The sequence below is a fragment of the Parasteatoda tepidariorum genome, chromosome 2, assembly GCF_043381705.1.
Source record: "Parasteatoda tepidariorum isolate YZ-2023 chromosome 2, CAS_Ptep_4.0, whole genome shotgun sequence".
NCBI lineage: Eukaryota > Metazoa > Arthropoda > Arachnida > Araneae > Theridiidae > Parasteatoda > Parasteatoda tepidariorum.
The window spans coordinates 34,671,647-34,696,033 of NC_092205.1; the positions used below are offsets into that span (position 1 = coordinate 34,671,647).

The 24,387-nt window shown below is 29.2% G+C and overlaps 1 protein-coding gene across 1 annotated transcript; it reads right to left on the minus strand.

Moving 5' to 3' along the window:
* Positions 1–279: 279 nt before the first annotated feature.
* Positions 280–18,921, minus strand: LOC107443650 (zinc finger protein SNAI2). The gene is made up of 3 exons (XM_016057593.3): positions 16,761–18,921; positions 4,923–5,113; positions 280–3,442 (listed from the first exon to the last, which is right to left on the minus strand). Exons 1-3 carry the CDS (start codon positions 16,831–16,833, stop codon positions 2,630–2,632), a joined length of 1,077 nt encoding a protein of 358 aa, XP_015913079.1. The 5' UTR covers positions 16,834–18,921; the 3' UTR covers positions 280–2,629.
* Between the last annotated feature and the right edge of the window lie 5,466 nt (positions 18,922–24,387).

A 24,387-nucleotide genomic window follows, 5' to 3' on the forward strand; every position in this document is an offset into this window, starting at 1 on the left:
TTTTGATAAGGATATCCTATGTTTTTGCTTATTATTTTTCGATATGAATTGTAATAGTTTCTATTATTAATGTTCTTATATTTATTTTCGAAAGTTATTAAAATTAATGATTGAAGCTTAGTATTATCAAATATTTTTAATTATGTGCTTTCTCAGAAAAAAAAAAGAAAAGAAACTTATATTATAAAATTACGTGACAATAAAATAAAAAAAATAAGCTATCGTAAAAGAAAAATCATCATTATAATTAAATTCAGAGAAAAAAAAATTGGAACGAAATTGGAAATCAATATATTTATTCAATCAATAAAAATGGTTTAAAATGGTATAAAAACAAGCAAGACAAAATTTAACGCTTCAGTAGAAAATATCTTAAAAAATTGCACACTTTTAAAGCTTATAAAATGCAGCACGCACACTATTGCATACAATATTGCAGTGAGTCCTACACTTTGATATTAAACGACAATACACACATAAACAAAAAGAATATATTAAATTTGTTTTTACAAGTTTTTTCTAAATCAAAATTCAGTAACATTTATCAGCTTTAGAGAAACAGAAATAGAAGAATTTTGAAAAAAGTATAGAAAAGAAAAAGAAATAAATTCACTGACTAGATATACAATAATTATAAACAATTCTAATAAATAAATAAGTAATAAATATGAACTAAAAGAAAAGCAAATAAAATATTTCATTTACTATATTTGGCATTATATATTTCTTAAAACCTTTCATAATCATATAATCATCTTTAACACAAACCCTGTTAGTCCCTTTAAGAACCGTTAAAATACCACGAAAGTAAATTTTTTTTTGAATTTTTATATTCGTCACTATAATAAAAAACGAACAAATAGTAAAATTGTGAAAATTTTTCTTTTTACTTTCAGTATCATTCATTCTGGTACACCGGAATTCTGTGAACTACTTTAAAAATACGCTAGAATATTCGAATAAAAACTTACTAACATAGATTTAAAAACAAAAAATATATTTTGCTCTAACTCTAACTCTTTGGTCCACATCAACTTTCGAGATCGTAATCTCAAATACAAAATATCGTTCATTCGATTCGAAATCTGCATATCTAAGAATAACTTTCTGATTATTATTTTTGAATAAAGTTTTGAATAACGTGAAATTTTTAAAATCGTTTTACGTTTTTTTTTCTTTTTTTAAAAATTTTATTTCACGAATTTTATTGCCCTAAAAACATTAGGAAAGTTAATAAGCAAGGATATTAAAAAAACAAAGAAATATTACAGATTTGTTATTTTTATTCTCATGTTGCAAAGCTTTATAAAGCTTACAAAAGAGCTTAGGAGTTTCTCCACAATAACATTTAACAACGAAATTTCTATTTATCAACTTTAGAGAATATAGTTGTATGCGCAATCATATTAGTTTAAACATGACGTTAATTACGCTGTTCGAGGCGTTAATAATGTCAATTTTTTGATGTCAAGTTTAAAATGCATGGCAAATCTGCGTTCACATTTTCCTTTAGAAATATATTAAAAATAGCGTCTGATTTAACACAACTAACTGATTTCTGTGAAACAAATAGTAACCCAGAGAATGCTCTGATATGCAGTAGCTAATTGAATAATAAGACTTAATACTTAATTAGAAATTAAGTAATGATATTTAGTAAAAAAAAAAGAAGCAAAAAATGATGTAAATTAAGGATTCTTGAATGATAGGATCGATTCAACAGCAAGGAATCGTTTAGAGAAACGATTCTGCATTTTCAGAAACAAACTTTTCTAGAAAAGTAAAAAATAAATTATATGAAAACACGTTTTTGGGTAGTAGATTATTGTGTAGGAATAATTTCTAAATTTGCCAAAATTTAAAACATAATTCATAGAGTTTACTTATACTTTACCATCAGGAAGCAAGATCTTTAATTTGGTGTGAAAAATTCTATGTAGAATAAGTTTTAGTACTAAGTTTTATGAGGCATTTCTTATCTTTTTTTTTTAACTTAGTTTATTATTTTGCTCTTTTTTCAACTAAATTAGAAATATGGAATGACTTTTCTGCATAAATGAACAATTTAGTTTGTTTATTAAAAAAAATAGCGAAATTAAAATATAAATATCAATTTCAAATTTTTAAGTATCAGTTTCAATAAAAAAAGTATGTTAAAAAATTATCAAGTATGCTTTTCTAAACATGTAAAATCTTTCCTAAAGCTTTTACGAATCAGTCGAAAATTGAAATTCGCAACGCTCTACAACTTCTGGTAGCTATTTGTCATGTTCTAAGTAAGAAAATATAAAATGCGTGGCAACTTTTCATCTTTTGTTATAAACTTCAAGGCAATTTTTTACAGCGGATAAAAAGGCTCTTAAAATCATATGCCAACGCTATAAAAATATATCTGGACCCTGTAATACAGCTAACTGCATTATCAATTAAGCTTACAGTCAATAAAAATATGATCAGGAAAGCATCACAGTCATCTTTGGTACAGGCACAATGGATAATTCACTCCATGTTCCACTAGTAAGATTGCTCAATGCATCTTTGGTACACGTACAATGGATAAATTCATTCCGTGTTTTAATGACAATTGTTTAATGTTTACATAGAATCTTTTCACAGAGATCATAATATTCTAACTCACAAGAACAGGCGATCCTCTTCCCAGCAAGGCAGAGGGCGATATTTTTCTATCGCAAGACTCTTTATTAGTCACCAAATCCAGGATGACATTTTTATTTTGATCCAGTTGCTGTTGTTGTTGCTGTTGCCGGTGAACTCTCATACAGGAAGATTCCTCATGCTTGTAGAGATAGCTTTTCAAAGCAAAAGCTTTACCACAACGCTGGCAAACATATGGCTTGCTGCTGGAGTGTGTTTGAATGTGAGCTCTGAGGTTGGATTTGTCGGCGAAGGCTTTTCGACATACTGGACACTTGAATGGTTTTTCACCTGTGTGGGTCCGAATGTGACCTTGCAGCAACCAAGGTCTGCTGAAACATTTGCCACAGTAGGGGCACTGACAGCCTTGACTATGGGTTCTGACATGCATGCTATAGGCTGGCATGGACACATACACTTTGTCACAGTGTGGACATTTGCGTGCTTTCTTATCCGTGACACTGCGATGGGTTTGTCGGTGTCTAGCTAAATTGCTAGAAGTGCTGTATCGTTTTCCGCATTCATTGCAAATGTGGCTGTCTTGCTGCTGGTTACTGGAAGACAAAATTGGGGAACTACGGCTGGTAGAACAGGGACTACTGTCAGGAGATTGTTGACGTATATTTGGCTGATGTTGTTGTTGTTGCATTAACTGTCGGATGACAGTGACAAGAGCAGAAGTTGTACTCTGGTAAGGACGGTAAGTACTGTTTGTTATGGGTGGGCTCATAGAAACACTTCTGTAGGCTACTAAAGGTGGAGTACTTTGAGGAGATGGATGAAATGTCTGTAAGTAATGAAAATGCTATTATTAAAAAATAATAATAAATAAATTATTAAAAAATTGAAGTGATAAAACATAAATATATTTATGTTGTTAATACTTTAATATTGCAGCAATTTTGTTAAAAACGCACTGTTCTGTTCTTCATTTAATAAAACTTAATAGAAAATAAAATTTTCAAAATTTCATATAATTAGTTATTGCTCTGTAATAAAATGCTTAAAAAATTTCCATATTTAAAAAAAGGACAAATTTATATTTATGGATAGAAATAGAAATTATATTTATAGATAGAGATAGAAATTTTTGAATTGTAAGATAAGGAATTTTTTGCTCATTTTAAAGAACATAACTTTACACTGCAAAATACAAAATTTTCTCAAAATCGGTTGAATAGTGCCTGAGAAATCAAATTTTAAATATCTGACTTCTTTGAAATTCAATTTCTCAGAAAATTCTTTTTTCATTATTATGTAGACTATTCGTATCCAATTTATACTGCATTAACATGGTTTTTCGAAGTTCTGTTGCCAAGGAAAATAAAAAAAAGCGAGTATTTAAGTGCCTTACACTTGAAGCAAAACGAGGAATTTAAACTGTATATATCATCATGCCGTGATGAATTATCTGGAGCTTAGAACGGACAAATAACTTAAATATTTTATAAGTTATTAAACTTATTTAAAAATCGCAAATGTAGCGACATTTTCCCACCTCGATTAAAATTATTAAAATCACTGCCTTGATCTCAGTTTTTGCAAATTTTTATGAGCATATAATGCAGCATTGGAGTAAGTTTTTAAATATTGAGAAACGAGACCACAAACGCTTTTCATTTCTACGAAACTGTGGCTATTCTCCGTATTGACGTTTTGTGCCATTATTAGAATAATCATAGGCAGCACTAACTTTATATAAGCTAAATTTGTCCTAACAGTCACTGTTGCAAACTCGCAGCAGCTATAAAAATAGCATTTTATTCGCGAAAAAGTATAATTTCATACGACGACGAATCCTTCCAAAAAACAACTTTAAGAATGAATAAATTAAACTGGTTGCACCTTTCTGACTCCCCTTTTGACTATAATTATAACTTAAAATTCAAGTTTTGCTTCGAGTTTCGCGCTTATTATTATTATTAATTTGGCAACGAGAAAGAACTTTAAAGAACAGCTTTAAGGAAGAAGAGTGCTTTTACACTCTTAGAAATATTGGCCAACCCTATTATTGATAATATGGTTTGAACTTGAAAAATTTGGTGCAAATTTGCTGCAGACTAAAATGAACTATATTTTCGCTCTAGCTTGACCATAATATCAAATATTCAAGTTTTAAAAATATGGTCAAATTTAGAACCATAAGATTGCAGAAAGCATGGATTGATTTTATGGTTCAATACACTCCAAAACTTCTATCACTGTGGCTATTGATACATAGCAGCTTCTTATGTGGGTAAATTTTAAAAGCACTTAAAGTTACCTACCATCAGACTCAAGGGTTGTCCATCATCAGATGTAGGACTTTGCTGCTGTGACCTGGACTCATGAGCCGGAGATCGGGGACTTGTTGGTTTCAAGTTCTCATATCCGATGGAGTCCGTTTCACTGTCGCAGTAAGGGGGTGAGCAGAAAGAGGGACCTTCAGCCGTCGACACTCCCCGTTCCGGGCTCGTCTCTGCAAAGAGAAAACGAAATAAAACTGTCAACGGTGTTTCTAGTTCGACATAAACAGTTCTTTGTGAAATTTAAGAGGAAGAAGCTATCCATAGTACATAAATATTTTTTTTGAGGTGGATTTTCCCAGGGAAAGATTTACCGTTAGGAGGTGGTTGGAATTTTACTCTTGGCTGGTGGCCGTGTTTTAAAACTATTGAAGAAAGATAAACAGTTGAAAAAGAAGGAAAAAAAATTTCCTACTACTTATATTTCGTGGTAAACGATAAAAATAAATATGGATACATTATCTTAACAAATAACTACTAGCACTTAAAGATATATTGAAAATGAAACAGGTGTTTTTTCCACTAAAATTTTTAGTATATTCATTACGAAGAAAATCACGTATAGATATTGACAGAAAAGAGTAAATAAGTTGAAAACATTGCTAAAAATTAATAAGAATATTTCATATTTTATAGCTGGCGTTGAATAACCGACACCATACTGAGTTTATGACAATCAATGTTCAACTCCGTAGCCTTCTAAATTTGAACATAACCCAAAAGATAAGGGATCTCCTAGATCAAGCACTGGGTCAAACTAACTTTTTGATGGAATTAATTCGCATTTGAGTGACACGGGCAAGAAAACCACGAAAACAACCCACAGTTAGCCCGACGGCAAAGGAATTTTAATCCATAATTCATCCGCCACTTATGATATTTTACGTAATCACTGTGGTAGTAGCGGGCCGAAAACAGAACTCACGTCAACTAGCCAAAGCTGGTATTCGAACATGGGTCACCTTATTGGGAGGTAAATGCTCAATCGCCACGACTAAGAAGAATTTTTGGGCATTTTTCTACTTTTTTTAAAATTATATTTCTAATACATCAATCTTTTATTCGAAAGCTTTTAATTTTCGCTAGAATATTCTAAATCAGGCTGCACATTCGGAAAAAAATTGAAAAATGGTTGTGAAAGATTGAAGAAAAAAATAATTTTACTAATTGCCATATACCAAAATATATTCGTAATGTAAAGAAAATATATATAGAAGATAGAGAAAACATATCATATATCAATCAACAGCCTCATGAAGCATAAAGTATTTTATTATACTTTCAATTCTCATTAAAATTTGTCCTAATAGATTTTCAACGCTTTCTGGAATTCGTAAAGACGCTAAACACATTAAACCATGAAGAAATTTTTAAAAATTTCTATAATTTTTTTCAAGAATTATCTATTTTATGACATTAGTAGTTATCCACAAAATAAAATGAACCGAAAACAAATAAAATATCAAACAGTTTACAAATAACAATACTTAAATCCTTGTACCAATCACAGTTTAGTAAGCTTATAGAGAGATATTGAAAAAGACACATGGAATTATAAATTTTGCCATTAGAGGTGAAAGCAAAACATTTGTTGCCAATAAATTTTTAACCTTTTCTAATTTCTTAACCACCCAACCAGTAAGTTTCTTAACTTCATTTAAAAATAAATTATTATTATCGTTTGTTTTTTCAAACGATTTTATAGTGAAAAAACTTTGAACCAAAGTATCTTTTTCTCAAAACATAACTGTATCTGATTCCTTAAAAAAAAAAAAAAAACTAGTAGATAAAATGCCTCGTCTGTACAGGGAGACATAAAGTGGGTACCATTTTTATCTTCTTATCAGTTCTCGTCCAGACCACCCCGTGTCCCTATCATAAACTCATCCAAATTCATTATAAAAGTCACGGGCAGTGTGCGGATAAAGAAATTGAAACAATTTTTAATACAAGAGAGGGAAAAAAAAGGATTTTACCACTTTCTATATTGCCATAGCGAATCGTCAAATTCTATATCAATCTTTCAACTTGCTAGCTTTACCACACACGGTTAGAGTGCCAACTTTGGGGGTCAGCATTCAAAAGGTCAAACATACTGACGATATATCAGCGAGTTGTCAGGTTGGAAAGGGTAATTTTTCTGCTTTTTTTACAGCAACTGAACGAACCCTTGTTTGATTAAAAAAATTATAAGAGAGGATACAATTTTATGACACTGTTTTCGCGAGGTAAGCTAAGTTTTCTTCAAAAAACCATTATTTACTTATTTGTTTTTTTTAATACATTGCGCCATTGAGAAAAAAAATCTAACCTAAAATTGTTCTGGGAAGTAAAATGTTGTTTTAACTCTTTTAATGGTCCTTTATGGTTTGATTGATATTTCGTTCCTTAAAGATGATCGCTTCAACTACAAGATTGATTAATGTAACATGTAAAACTCATCAGATTTTCTTAATTTTTAAAAGCCATTTTCATTTTTCAACAGAAGAAGGTTATGGAGAACCAGGTTGATGGGGAATAAGAAGAAATTGAAAGTATTTGAGCGTGTAAAATATGTTTTATAAATTTTATAAAGAATGATTGGCTGTAGATGCAACAGATTCCGTTGTTCGGAAAAAATAAATTGTAATGTTATAGAGTTTTACATTTCCCAATTTTTCATAAAATATGTTTGAAGGAATCTAGAAATTTGAGGTATTACTTCCAAAATTAATTTAAATTATGATAAGCTAAAACTAATCTTAATTTTTTTTTGTATATTTTAAAATAAGTAAATAAATAAATAAAATGACTATTGAAATGATCACAGCAAATATTCTTACTAACACTGATCCGATAAACTGATTGTAGATTCTATTCCCTATTATTATTGTTATTATCATTTAAATCTCCAAGTACTTCGAATTTTGATATTCTTTACGATGAGAAACATTTATATTATTAAAACAATTTTGAGCTAACGCTAAACTAATTAAAATTTTATTCATGGACAGAATAAGATTTATTAGATTCTTTGGTGTAACAAACGTTTCAATCTTTTAAAGTTTAGATGGTTAATCTTAGAAATCGAAGTTTCGTTTAACTGAAACTTTTTCACCATATGAAAAGTATTAATCTCTAATCTCGGCTAATATTTTATTTCTATTTCTGAATTTAATGGAACCTGTTCTGTTCTTTCTGTATAAGATATTTTACTTCTATTCCTGTTCTTTTCCTTATTTATCACGAATTTAATATTGTACAAAAAGATAATTTCTTCCAGAAAAGTATTGGAAAATCTAAAGAACACAAAAAGTATTGAATATTGAGAAATTCCATGAAATGAAATATTTCCGACACTACGGCACCCTCATGATCCCGCATTTTACAAGTGTCTCATACCAGCTTATCCCATCCACTCAGCGATCTATTAAAGATTGCGATAAAAATCCCATCGATGTTATCAAATATCGCCCCACCTCATAGCTACTGTATAATCGACCCTCTTGTTGGCGGGCCATGAAGGGGACGTCAAGATCCACTTGTGGTGTCTAGGCTCTTCAATTCTTAAGGGATATAATACTCCCACTAATGGAATAGCACACAGGCATTTTGATAGGGCATGTCCAGACAAGCAATCCATGTTCACACGCCAAAGGAGTACTTGTTGCCGATTCTGTTGTCCTATCGCGGACCTTTTGACTGCTATCTGCTAAGCTTAGCGAAGGTGAAGGGTGCATTTTTAGAAAAATTTGGCATATTTCAGAGTCTTTAGACGTCTGTCTGACTTTTCTACTTATATGTCTTCTTTATGGCAACCGCCTTGTTGGTAATAAATCTTCTTAAGGTGGTAGATTCGAAAAAAATATACTTGTTTTTTGTATGGAAGGTAGACACGGCTGCACGAAATTGCTTAGGTTTCTTCAAAATTTTAATTACTTGGCTCATTTTCTCTTTATATAAGTTTGAAATACACGAAATGATTTAATTAAAAGAAGCAATAAAAACTGAAGAGATGGGATATAATTATTTACTGGATTGAAAATTAAAAGTAAAAACCCGAATTTATTTAAATGAATTCCTTCGGAATCTAGCTAAAAATTGGAAAAGTTACTCGATTTTTAAATCTTAAATGAATTTTTGAAATGCTTTTCAAGAATTGATTTAACAAGTTTAAGTTGTTTTAGCATGTATAGTTTTCAGCCTATGAACAGATTCTGGCCAACTATGCTAAATGTATAACTGTAGAATGAAGAATGTAGAAAGCTAGTGAATGAACTTTCACTGATGACCCAGCTTTTATAAGTTAATTATCAATATTTTATTTTGTTGGATCATTAATCTAGAACATTAGTTTGAACTGATTTAAATTTTTTCCTGTTAAAATATGACCCTTTTAATTTAATGTTCTTTAAAGACAATTTATAATTAATTCTTAAATGATAATTTTTATTTTACGTGGAATATAGCTAATGTCATACCTACAGGTATAAAGCTATTAACAGTTGCTAAATAGCTCTGCATATAACATGCCTAGTAATATAGTGTGTAAAGTATTCTGTTAATAATTTCAAATATTGCAATATTTACCAGTTTAATAGTATGCATAAATTTACAGCTCAATAATCTTATTCGTGAAAATCATCCCATCTCTAAAGGTGGAATCTTATTTATAATTCTTGAGTCAAAATAAAGGCAGATAAATATTTAATACTAAGCAATATTATTTGCTCTAAACTGAATTTAATTTGCATGACTAGTTTTCTTGAAATGATCATTTTTAATATTTCATTCCGAATTTATAAAATAAATATCAAGTCCAAGGGGCATCAAATATATAGAAGTCACCTCAACAGGACCGAGTTTCGAATGTTAAACTGTTTTATTTGGTTTGCATAAAAAGGAAATGTGTTGTTTATTGAATTAAAAATTTGTGTTTAAGATCCTTAATTCGGAACAGTTGAAGTGGCATGAGATTTTAAACTCATAATTGTAAAATTTGGTAAAAATATTATTGTTAAGAAACAGTAACTTTTACTTACTACCACAAGAGAATTCCAAAAAATCTATGATTTGTTTTTATAAATTTTTGAATCTTAATTATTTTTGTCGAATACTAGTTATTTTTCTACAGCTTGTGACCCACATGACTCAGGGCTTTGAGGCTGTAGATGAGAGCAATTCAGATTTTGCATGTTTTATAATAACGGTAGTCAGCAACTTTTCAGCAGTACCGCGAAGTGAGGTTTTCAAGTCCATGTCAAGAATACAGATAAAGAAAATTATCAAGCTTTAATTAAGGGCCTGTAACATATAAAATTTAAAAATCAAAGTATTTTTTTCTTTTTAAGGAAGATTTTAATTCAATCTTTTATCTTTTAATTCCAACTTCAATTTTTCAATTCAATATTCTAATTTATTTCTAAGATTCAAACAAAATTAATGAACTTCTCTTTAATTTCCATTAATGGAAAATGGAAAAATAATAACATTGTTGATATATTTGAATTACGGAAATTTTAGTCTTAATACGAATTTCACTTTGATGAAGTTTTGAACATACTACTACAAATTTATTTTATATTATTTATTTAATATTATTCAAATCTATTATAAATCAATTCAATTTTATAGTGCATACATTTCCAATATAAATCTATAACTCTTTCGTCAAAAATACCGGCCTTGCAGAAAAAGATATTGTTCTCAATTTGTCGCAACTTGCTTTTAGCAACAGAAACTTGAAGAATTTCGTGGTAGTAGTTTAGTATAAATTTCGGTTTTCATAGTTAGAGTTTTTATTATTAGAGTTAGAGTACACATTTAGGGTAAAAATACAAAACTGAAAAGCAAATTTTGCCTAATAAATTGCTTTGATGCCATGCTCTCTAAGGCATCATGATTAAGTTACCAAATTTTATCACAAATTATAAAACAATATTTCATTGTTAATGTTACTCATATTCATAACTAAAGCGCTTCGGTAAAAATTACTGAGCTTTTCGGTGTTCCCATAGAGCCAGAAATACTATAAATTTTAAAATATTCTGGTAGTTTTGATCATACTTCTTTTCGCAATGTATAATTTGCATTGCGTTTTTTGAATGCACATTTCTTGCAAAATGACCCTTATTAAATTGTGTCAATGGTCAAACCTCAGTGGTAGACGGATTATGCGTTAGAGTTCCCTTCCATCAGACTAACCGTGGGAGGTATTCGCGGTTTTCCACCCTATGTAGCGGAAATACTGGTTAGTTCCATCAAAATGTCCTCCTCGAAGGATAGTTTGTCCCAATACTTGATCCAGGAGTTCCCTTGTCTTTTGGATTGGGTTCAAAATTACGGTTATTAAATATATATATGTTTCATTCAGTAATACTATTTATATATTCCATTCATATATGGCAACGTTACTTTTAAAAAGTAACGAGTAAAAGTACAAGTATTTTTAAAAAAAGTAACGAGTAAAAAGTAAAAAGTTCTTATTTTAAAAAGTAACGAGTAAAAAGTACAAGTAAAAGTACAAGTACTAAACAAAAAAAGTAACGATTTAAAAGTACATTTCTAGGAAATCGAAAATTCAAAGTAACCTAAAATTTTATTGAATAATATTCTTATGTTCTTTAATGTTTTTGCAAAATTGTTGTTATTTATTTAATTATTTTTAATTTTGAAAGTTATGGACATTAATTTATTTTTAAATTCGGAAGAATATTATAATATAATTTTATAATATAATCGTATAATATAATTTTAAAATCAAATATAATTTTAATATCAAACTTTTTATGGATTTGCACGAAAAAGAAATTTTATCTATTGATTTTAATTTTTAGTTTATTATTTTTATTTATTTAAATTACCATTGATTTAAAATTGTTTTACTCTATAGAAACGCGTTTTAAAAGCACAAACATAAACAAAGCAAACACGGGGTTTCAGATAGCTTTGTGATCTTTGAGCTAGTAAAAAATAATTGAATGTGCAGTATAAGTTGAAACAGAACAGTCTACAGTTTTATTTGTAACAATGGCTAATGCTGAAGTCATGCGAGAAAATCATTTTCCGAACATTTCTGCCTAACGGAATAATTAAAATTTGTAAACGAATTTTAGTATCAGCGGCTAAATTAATACCTTCGAGTTTTCAAGAGTTAAAATAGTAATTATAATAGTTTTCAATAGCACAAATAGTTCTGAAGTTCTTAGAGATTTGACTGGGCGTTGTTTGACAAGGTCGGGCATAAACATAATTTTAGTAAAAAATGTACTAGGTAAAAATGTATTTAGTAAAAAATGTATTAAGACAAAAATGTATTATTAGTGAGTTCAAAAAGAAAATTGAAAAACGTAATAACAAAATCCAACATTTTTTTATTTAAAATGTATTAAACAAATGCATAAAACTCGAAAATGAATGAAAATAACTTGCTAATTAATATTTTTATTCATTTTGCAAAATAATTGCATTTCGAAAGCATTTTTTTTTTTTTTAGAAAACTTACCGAGTTTTAGAAAAAAGTAACGATTTCATTCGACATTTCCGTTACAAATACTTGTACTTATTCCCTAAAAAAGTAACGAAAGTACAAGTAAAAGTACTAAATTAAAAAAGTAACGAAGTACAAGTAAAAGTACGTAATTTTTACTTGTACCGGCGGTAGAAGTAACGTAAGTAAAAGTACTGCCATATATGATTCCATTATACTAATATAAAGAAATCAATAGGTTTAAGATAGACAGCAAAGTCAGACCAATTTGTATTCATTCAATGCACAATTATGTTAGGGAATCCAATAAGTCATCATTCTTGGCTGTCAAGATATTTGATTTAAATCAGGGAAAAGTTATTAATTTCATGGTGTAACTGTTAAAAAATGTAATTCTAATACTTTTTTTTCAAAATTATTGAGATTGGTCAGCATTAAAAATTTGTCCTATCACTTCAAGCTACTGACTATGTTATTTTTCAGATTCTAGACAACTTAAAAGTGCTTAACTTGATAGATATAGCAAGAAAAAAACGTTTTAAATTTTTTATTACGTTTTTAAATGTCTACGCGTCAACTGAGATAAAATGTTTAGATCGCATAAACCTCCTGTATTTTGTAAATAAATAAACAGAAAATTTATTATCTGCAATTTATGTGTTTTTGAAACTGTCACATGTTTTCTTACTTATTACTAGCAGAAATTACGATATTAGTCCTTTTCTATCATTTGGAATGTAGAGAAAACAATTTTGTTTAAGGGTTTGAAAGTAAAAATTAATATTTTAATTGCTAATAAGGCTGAACTTAAGGTGCGAGATTTTAGACTACAGTGCTTTTCTACAATAATATTGAAAATTATTATTTATATTTTCTTGATTAAAGACTACATAGTGGACTTAGTTTACATTATTTCATTTAATTATATTTATACTTTTCATGAAGAAATAAAATCAATATTAAAGTCTACTACAAAATACTATTTTTTAAGAAAAATAGAATACTAAGTTTCCTCATAATTATATATCAGACATCAAAGAACTGAAATTAAAAGTTGTTGAAAATTTCAACCCTAATAATTTCTTATGTTGCTAATGACTTTTATTTACTAATTGTATTGTAAAATTTATTTTCTTGATTTTATTTCAAAGCATTCTGTACTTACTGTAATACTTTTGGAAGGAATATCTATGTTTTGTAGCAGCATGTTAAAAAGTGTAATTTTAGAAAAGTAATTTATTAAAAGTGCGATCAATTTAGTCGACAAGTACGCTAATAGGTATATAAAAGGTATAGGATATTACTAATCTTTGAAACTAATATTGACCTGTTATCATACAAATTGTCTTTCAAAATAATTTTTATTAAGTTTCAAAGGTATAAAAGAATGCATTAAATAATGGGGATACTTTTTCTTGTTGAAATAAACAGAGATATTTTGTTAATAATAATAAAACTTAGTGAACAAATTAATTACTTTTTTAAAGTTTAGGATAAGTAAAAGGTATTTCGAAATAAAATATTTTTTTTATTAAAAATTTATTCTTGTTCATAGTCATTCTTCTAACATGCATTTACTTAATATTAAGAACTTATACTGATTAACTTTTGGTGGGTGATATTTTATAATGAAAATATGTAAGAAGCGCAAGTTTTTGTAAACTATCGAAAAGAAAAACAATAAATTTTCAAAATTATTAATCTTGGAACTTGTTTTTATATTTTTATTTCAAGTTTTGAATACATAAAATTTCAAACTCATTCATTAAATTTTTACGAAAGCAATTTGCACAGCTTTTCTTAATATATTTTTAAATTGGTTTTACTAGCTGTCTTGCTGGTTGCATCATACCCCAGGAATGCTTCGTAAGCATCTCTGTTTCAGTAAACAGATCATTACATCAAAATAAAAACCATTTAATTAAAAAATAAACATTTCTTATTGTATTAATACAGTATTGGTCCCACAAATAAAGTTTCCGCTTCCATTGGGATTAAATTTAAACCTATAATTGCGCGCAGTTAATATATATATATATACTATAGCAACAACATACATAAACTTGTTTTAGAAATTCTTATATAATTTTCAGTTGATATAAAAACTCCTTTGTAATAAAAATTATACAGCAATTATATGAAAAATCATTTCATAATACTGCTTCAGAGTTTAAATATTTGTTTTGCATTCATTGTTGTTAATACATGTGTTGACTCAACACAGTTTCACATAAAATCATTTTTAAAGTTAATAAACATTTTTAAAAAGAAAATATGCACGCAATTATTTAATAATTTTAAAGCAGTAGTAAAATATCGGTATCATAAAATGTTGTATAATATTATGTAAACGCTTTTTAATTTTGAGTAAATAAATAATACATCTATTTTTAAACTTTTCAGTTTGAATAATAATCAAATTAAAAAATATAATAATAATAATAAGGAATAAAGTTATGAAGGAACGATAAATCAATATTGATAGTTAATTCATTTAAAAAAGAGATAAGTGAATAATTTAAAGGTAATTACCATTATAACCTTTATTAATTTTATGCTGATAGCAGTCAAACATAAATCGGTCTTCATTGCTTATTAAAGATCATATCACATGATTTTTTTTTGTTGAAGGAGAAAACATAAAACGGTCGTCATCATCAAAAGATTATTAAGTACATTTAGAAAATTATTTTTTGAAGGAATATATACTAAAAAAAAAACATAAAAATTTTATGAATTTGTACTAATTTTTAATGTCAAAACATTTAGACAAATTTGTTGCAAAAAACTTTGCTAATTCATTATAAAAACTTCTTAAAATTTTCATATATTTTTTCTCTCCATATTTTTATTAAGTCAATATAAACGTTTTGCAGAACTATATTTGTTGAAAAGAAATATTACTTTAATACTTATTTTTATAGATTACAAGATTTACAGAAATTAATACAATGGTATTAAGGTACTCAACTTAAATATTTAACTAAGTAAAATTTTTAAAATAGTTTTTTCATTGAAGTTAAGTGCAGTTTTTAAGTAGTTTCTTATTTGGCGATAACCATGAGAGCCTCTGTGACAGAAGGAATAGATTTTTTTCTTTCTGTGCATATTCTTTCTATTGAAATGAGAATAAAAACCAATTGTTATGCCTTTTATGCTAAAAACTGAATATGTTGTTAAGATTTTAACAAAGTGGGTATATTTAGTTAGCACTTTTTGGTACCGAATATTAGAAAAAAAAATCTCTGCTTGTCTAAATGGTAAGACATATTTGGCGAAAATATGTCTTGAAACTGGATTATTTGTTAATTTGTTAAGATTTAATAAGAATTAGTTATGGATCCGAAATTTCTAAGGAAAAAATTATTGGAAGTTCTTTCGTAAAAATTGGCGATAAAGTGAAATTACTTTAAACAAAATTTTGGCAAAACTTTTACAAATTTAATTTTATTTGTATTTTGAATTATCATTTTTCTTAAGTATTTACAATTTATTTTTAAAAATTAGTACATCTATTATTCAAATTAAGTTTTTTATTGGATAAAATTCAGCGAGTTTGGCTAGTTTCCTTCGTTTTCATAGGGACAAACAGTATTAGTTTAGCTTTATTAAATTAGAGAGATACTGAGATATTTTCGCTAACCCTGATATTATGCGCTAATAGCTATTTTACTTGAAAATGAATCAAACAAGCCAAAATTCAACACTTAAAAAGTATTGTTCCATTCTCGGAGAAAAAAAAATCTTGTAAAATTACCGTAATGTATGGCTATGATATTTTTGATAAAAATATAAAACCTTAAATTCTGGTTAATTAAATTAAAATATACGTTATTTAAACTATTCATTTGGTAATTTTTCCGTTTATAAGGTAACGGTTTACCGGAAATTCTGGTTTTCAAAATTATAGCTCTTGTTACCACACATTTTGCAAAAAATACATTGATGAAAAGTAAATTTAATTGAATAAATGGTTTTTATGCCATGCTCTAAGGTATCATCATAAGTTTACACGAAATTTTATCATGTTTACGAAATCTTTTCACACATTAAAATAATTATATTTTACTGCAAAATTTGCCAAAAAAAGAAATGTTACCACATTCTAGTAGTTTTGATCAATTTCTTTTTCTCAGTATATAATTTAAACGAGCTAAAACTTAATACAAAATTATTGCTCCTTCGTTACGTCGTTCTTATTATTTCGAAAATATTTTTAATTGCTTAAATATCCAAATAAGTTCTTAATTTAAAAACAATATCTGAAATTTAAGAACATGCTTAAAATTGGCCCAGTCTCTTTTCCAATCATTAATTCTCACAACAAATAAATAAGTAATTTTGCAACTTACCTCTCGACAGTATTTGATTATCTTCATAGTCCACAGCTGATTTGTATCTTTTAATTAGAAAAGCTCGAGGCATCTTCAAAGTGTATCACAAAAATAAGTCCTCTTGGATATAAGAATCATATAAAAATAAAGTCACTTCTCAACCACGGATGATCACAACAGATTCAAGAGGTGCACCACATCCCGGAGAAGTCCGTGCGATGCCACTTCGGTTGACGATTGTAAAGACAGTGACTTTATAAAAACTCTTGAAGATGATGCTCTTGTGGGGGAGTGTGTGTGTGTGTGAGGTTAGTTGCGCCACGTGGGTTAGGTCTGTGGGGGTCTGTTTCCGGTAAATTCTTCCCCCCACTGTCTTTTTTCTCCTGAGCTTCTTCCTGCCTTATCCTTTTTTTTTTCTTATAATTTCATCCCTTGGTGAGATATTGCTTTTTTACTTTTTTTTTTATTCTTTATCTTCCTTGAGAACTTTAATTACTCTTAGAACCTGTGCCAGGGAAATCTGCGCATCATTTTTTATGAGATGGAAGGTGAAATCCAACAAGTGTTTTGAGAAAGAGATGTTCAAAGCCAGCTATTTTATTTAGAGTTATATCCAGTGATGATTATCTATATTTATTATCAGAAATAGAGATGATAGACTTTTACCGTCATTTAGAGGTTTACTAGTAGCGTGTTTGGTGAATTTTTTTTACTGGCACCAAGTAGAAAAAATTTTGCTACTCTTGTTGTTAGACTCGATTGACTTCTTCTTTTACCATCACTTAAATTTTGACCATTAATTTCTATGGAGAATTTTTTTTTCTCGGTTCTACTAAGAAAGCTTTCAATAGTTTTGCTGATGTCTTCACTAAGATTTTGACCATCAATATCTATGGAGAATTTCTTTATCGACTTTACAAAGAAAGTTTTCCGTAGTTTTGCTGTTTGACTTCACTTAAATTTTGTTCATCAATGTCAGTGGAGATTTTTTTTATATGCTCTACAAAAAGAGATTTCCGTTAGTTTTGCTGTTTATCTTCACTAAGATTTTGACCATCAATGTCTATGGAGAGTTTCTTTATCGACTTTGCAAAGAAAGTTTTCTGTAGTTTTGCTGTTTGGACTTCACTAAGATTTTGACCACCAATGTCTATGGAGAATTTCTTTATCGACTTTGCAAAGAAAGTTTTTTGTAGTTTTGCTGTTTGACTTCACTTAGATTTTGATCATCAATGTCTATGGAGAATTCCTTTATCGGCTCTACAAAGAAAGCTTTCCGTAGTTTTGCTGTTTGATTTCACTTAGATTTTGACCAGCAATGTCCTCAGAGATTTTTTTTGTCAATGCAAAAAGAGCTTTTGGTATTTTTACTTTTCATTAAAATGAGTTTAAGAACCTGTTGCTTTAAAAAAATATGTTTTTTTTTTGTAGTCACGAGCAGGATATTGATGCTGCCAATACTTCATACAAACGTTAAATATTATTTTCGCGTATTTGCCAAACTGTTGATTCCTGACTGAGCAAATGACACGTGATTAAATAAATGATTTTCTCCTCTATCCGTTAAATTTAAAGCTATCGAAAACTGGCACCATAAAAATATTTTTAAATAAATTGTCCTAATTAAAACTTTTAAGTTGAACTATCGAAATATTCGGAGATTGAAAAGAATAAATGTAATAAGGGCAGTAATATTATTTACGAAACAATAGCAAAACAATATCGAATTTGGACCTAATACAGCTGCGAGTTTATGATAAGTAAAAATTAAACATAAATATCAAAAAGCTCATTCATTTAAATGCAGTAAAAATGAAAGACTTAAGTAAATAAAATATGAATATTTTCAAATAACGTTCTTCTTAAATTTAAGTTAAGCAGAATTTAGCAACAATTTATAATTTCCTCGTATTATGTTAAAGGAAACTACCTACACATTACGAAACTATCTCACATGCAATTTCAACCAAATTATTTATGATTTTAAATTAACTTGCAATAGATTTTCAATAAAATAAACACGAAAGAAGCATTTCTACGAAAAACAGTAATTAAATTTACGGTAGTGGAATATTGCAGAAATTACATAATCAAATGACTTAGTTTCATTATAGACGCGTAAACAAACAGAAAAAAAAAATCTCGAACGATTCGATTCCGTGAGCAATGGCTCAAATCCGCTTTTCAACCAGGTAAGTATCTCTTTGAATAAGCATGAGGCGAAGTGGGGGAAAAAAGGATGCTTTGAAAGAAGAGAAAAAGCTGTATAGTGACGTGGAGCGTTAGAGAGAGAGGATGCCGAGGAGGAGGGATGCTGATCTCCACTGAGAGGATCCTTAGCTTTCCTTGGGACGCGAGCCAACGTACGTCCACGTGCATTTTTTTAATTCTTTACTTTTTTAAATAGGCGGGGGCAACGTGCCAGTTAAGACCAATAGCGTTGAAGATGTTCAACCCAAAAAGTACAAAAATAAACTCGTGGTGGTAGGTTTAGACATCTGGTCCGATGCTCGGAAGCGCGTGGCATTCTCGCTGCATGATCTTTCATCATCTGAATAGTCATTCCTCTCTCTCTCTCTCTTTCTCCCCATACTCATTTTTCTTTTATTCTTCTGTTAAAAAGGAAAGTTTTTGTAACTACATCTTCCTTTAGAACAGAAGGAAGAGGCTCCTTTCCTAAATTTAGGGAAGGAAAGAAGGTGAAAAGGTATTTTTGACCATGCTCGGTAATGGACCATAAGTTGGGGTTGTAATGGGTGCCCATTAGTCAAAACACACGTGCAGTTCTTCTTCGCTTGCTGAGATCACTGAAATATTTATGCGCTGTTATTTGGAATATATTATAATAAATATTAATAATGTAGTATGCCACTATTTCAAAAATATTATACACTAATGTTTTAAGTAGTGATACAATGATATAAGTATATAAATATTTAAAATGTTATTATTATGTGTGTTGCATTATAAAATATTCAAAATATTGTTAGCATGATGAATGAATACATTTTAAATGTTCTTAAACGCGATAAAAATTGACCTATTATTTTCCGTGTACTAATGTAACTATTAAGGGGTAACTAAAAATAGTCAGGTAAAAATTAGCTGCATACCGTTAAACTCGATAAATAAATAAATATACATAATAGAAATAATAAAAAATGCGAGCAATTTTCTAGTCAGGAAATGTTTTCGTAATTGAAATAATTTATAAATTTGCTATAATTATAAGATATATTATTTATTACTGAATTTAATACTGTAATTTAATATTGAGTAGTTTAATACTGTCGAATAAAAAATAGTATGTTTGAATAATACCGGGAAATGAACAAAGTTACATTTTAAGCACAGCAGATTTTTTGCAAGGTAGGCATTCGAAATACCATTCAAAATGTTCAGCAAATTACATTAACTTTTTCACATAAAATAATCTCATGAAATTTTATTCTGATTATTTCGACTTCATTAGTGAGATAGTTCAGATTTCTTTTACAAATAAAATAGGCAAATAACTTTCAGGCCTTGTACAGTTAAAAGCGACTATTGGAATATTTTAGGACAAAGTTCAAAAAAATTGATTGATTTAAATAAAGAAATTCATTAAAATTTATATTTCTGGGAACGAACATGTTTCTATTACGAAGGAAAATAGTACATTCATAAAATACAGTGAGTGCTTTTTTTAATGTGCTTTATCGCTTATTATTCCATGCTACGTTAAGGAAATTCCAACACGAAGAAGAGAAAGTGTAACTGCGTCTTCCGTTACCAAATTGAACTTTGGTGAAATCAGAATAAAATTAGGAGCGCGATATACCACGAGTGAAATTCTCTTTCACTCCTATAACTAGTTTAAAGTATAGAAACAGTGAGTTCAGAAAAACCTGGAGTAAGCAATAAAGTCTCAAATACTAAAAAGGAACTCTTAGAAAATCAAAACGAAAATAAATCTTGAGAATATAGCTTAGGATTACGCAATGAAGAAGTTCATTTGACACAATTTATTTGTATTTCAATGTTTTGAATTTTTTTTCTCAATAGTTGAAACTTTATGGGTTACTCTAGGTTAGTTTGAACTAACTTTTTCTTTCTCTTAAATTAATAATGGAAGTGAAAGAGAATTTGAAACGAAAAATTTCTCACGTCGTATGACGTCCTCTTAAAAGGCACTCACTGTAAAAGTCTCATGTGTTACTGTAGAAGTCTGAAGTCTGGTAAATCCTAGGTTTTAATGGTAAAACCTAGGATTTAAGAATATGGCTTGGCAACTTCTATGGTTTACCGCAGGCTTGGTAAAAGACCGAAATGAAATGATAAAGTATACATTGGACTTTTATAAAGCCACTTTGGTAAAAGCTAGGTTTTACCGGTAAACTCTCCAATTTACCAGACCTTGGGTTTTTAACGTAATAGATGTTTGATATATAGACTTTTATTTCATTAGTTTCATCATATAAAAATTAAGGCGATGAAAATCTATATATATATTTAAAAACAAATAATGAAATAAATAATTAAATTTTGTTAAAACATACACTTATTAATCTTATCAAAATGTGTGTCAAAAAACGTGATTGACAGACTGTAGTCAAAGATTTTCGTCAAAAATAGATCTAGCGGTTTTTTCCTGTGGTTTCTAGTGGTTCGTGAAATGTTTAACTCGGAAAAAAAGAGATTGCGCAGAACTTTCTTCTTTTTTTTTAATGATGTTTTTTGAAAATTGAAATTACGTCTAAAATATCATTCGTTTATTAATTAAAAAAATAGTAGTATCTATAGTACATTTAATTTGGTCCCTAAGAGTTATTTCAAACTTAGTGTAGTCATAATCTGGTATAAATTGGATGATATTTTTAGCCTTGGCTTATAAAGCAATTAAAAAATTACAACAAATCTGATTTAGTTTAAAATGGCATAGAAGTAACTGAAATCAGATAAGGGTTAAAAAGGTTTTACAGTAAGCATAACTTATTTTATCAATAAGTAATCAAAGGCGATGAACTGCATAAAAATGTATGAATTGCATAAAAATTTTAAAAAAAAGAATAAACAGTTACTTGAAAGTTTAATATTTGAAATGGCTTTTACATTCTATAGATTATTATTTTTTATATTGAACACATCCTTGAAACAAACGTTGATTTTAGATTTTTAAATATAGGGTTTTGAAGTTCAGAAATTAGAAGGATGTGGTTTTTTATCCATGTACATTTTAGAAATAAATTTATTTAAAAACTTTTTACCATTAGTTAATTACTTTTTACGTAAGAGCAGTGCTGGGCTTGGGTTTTTCCTTTTGAATTTTGAGGTGATCCTGGTCAATCAATCTGCAGGTGCCGACTTTCATCGAATATGCTGCTGGGTTAATCTTGAGAGATTTTGGTCATTTCGCTTTTCAGACACAAACGTGGATGAATATAATTTAAAAAAGAAAATCTGCTTAGGCAAGTTTACATTAATTGTTGATATATTTTATATTATTGTATTTCATCTGAGGCTCTATGGCGTTTGAATCATTCTGTTCAATAATCACTGAATAAAAAAATAAAATAAAAAAAGTCGTGATAGCTCAGGGGAAAGAGCGTTCACCTTCCAATGAGGTGAACCGGGGTTCGATCCAAGCGATGGCTGGTTGATACGAATTCCACATCCGGCTTGCACCGACCACAGTGCTGACGTGAAATATCCTCAATGGTAGGCGGATCATGAGTTAGAATCCCTTTGCCGTCAGAATAACCGTGGGAGGTTCTCGTGGTCTTCCCCTCCATGTAACGCAAATGCGGGTTAGTTCCATCAAAAAGTCCTCCACGAAAGCAAATTTATCCTGATACTTTACAGGAGTTCCCTTATCCTCTGGATTGGGTTCAAAATTACAAGGTTACGGAGCTGAACATTAGTAGTAGTAAACCCATAAAATTGGGTCGGCTGTTCAACGACAGTTATGAAATAAAAATAAAATCACTGAATAAAAAGGTTTGAGGGAAAACACGATAACATAGGGACTCAATGTAGGAGTTCTATGGTACGTGAATTATTCTCCTCAACAATCACTGTAAAAAGATTTACGAGAAACAATAAAACCGACAAAATAGTAGCTTAATGTATGCGTTCCATTGTGCTTGAATTATTCTGTTCAACAATTAGTGTAGAAAGATTTGAGGGTAAACACGATAATATAGGAATTTAAGTTAGAAGTTCATGAATTATTCTATTCAACAATCACTGAGGGAAGCCACGATAACATAGGAACTTGATATTCATTCCATTGTGCACGTTATTCTGTTCAACAATTAGTGCAAAAAGATTTATCAAAAAACACGATAAAAACTTCAAATCTGTAAACTGATATTGTCTGGATAAATGCAAAAAAGAAAAAAAAAGTACTTGAGAAAACATGGCAAAGATTTCTTGAATTTTTTTTACTTGAATTGAAGACAAAAATATAATTGTAAGTAGCTAGTTTTCCGTTTCTTAAATTTTTTTTTATTAGTCTTTTATTAACTAACTTTAAAATTAATAACCCGTTCAAAATGTTTCAAAAACTTAACTGAAGAACGCAAAATGATATTTTTAAAGCAAAATTGCGGCATTCTACAAAGCACAAACTGCCGTAGGAAGAAGGGTGAAATGGTCCTTTTAACCACTCTTAACTGTCAGGACTTGCACACATGGGTGAAATTTTCCTTTTTTTCATTTTCCATCGGAAGTAATATTTGTAGTTTTCTGGTGCAGGATCCAACCCCCCTTTCGCACTTCGTTAAGAGATGGGTGAGAGTGATCTAGGGGGATAGGGTTCACATCCGTGGGGGGACAGACGACACGCGTGGCACAGAGAATAAAACAAAAACCAAGAAAGGAGGAGGTGGAAGGAAATGAATTGCGATACTTTTCATCATCAGGTATGGTGACGTTAAGTTTCCTGGGCAGAAGATGGAATATCATGATTACTTGCCCTTTTTCTGTTCCTTGTGAATGAATATATCGTGAATGAAGTTTTGTAAATTAGAATTCCAGAGCTTGTATATCACTAATTGATACTTTATTTATCATTTTATAATTCTTTTGAAAAAAAATATCTTTCAGAAGCTTATGCATGAATCACTGTTTTTAATATGCATATAAGTATCCAAATTAAGAGTTGAAAGTTTATATTTAAAAAGGGCAAAATAAAAAATAAAAGCTAATGAAAAGGTGAGAATCACTAGTCATCGACTAACATAGAGAACAAACATGCACCCAAAGAAACCTCTGTTATATTTGCGTTGGATTATGCTAAAGTAGAAATGGATTTTTAAATTTAAAACTTTTGGTACTTTGAGGAAGTGGCATAACCAGTAAAGAGTTACAACAAAGTGAAGTAAACCCAGATCAGTTGCTGTAAATCTACAATTTCGTATAAAAATATTTTAAATTCAAATAAAAGAAAATGATCTAGGCGTGATGGGAAGCTTATGCGGTGAACTGAAAGAAGGAGATGAAACTGAATAAGTTCAGGTAAGATCTCGTAGATGATAGAAAATGGTTGCTAGAACACGAAACCTAAATGAAATAAATTAAAGATTGAGTGAAAATTATTAAAAAACAAGGTTTCTAAATGTCTGGAAGCTATAGTACTCTTCTCGATATAGAATGGCATGCTAAG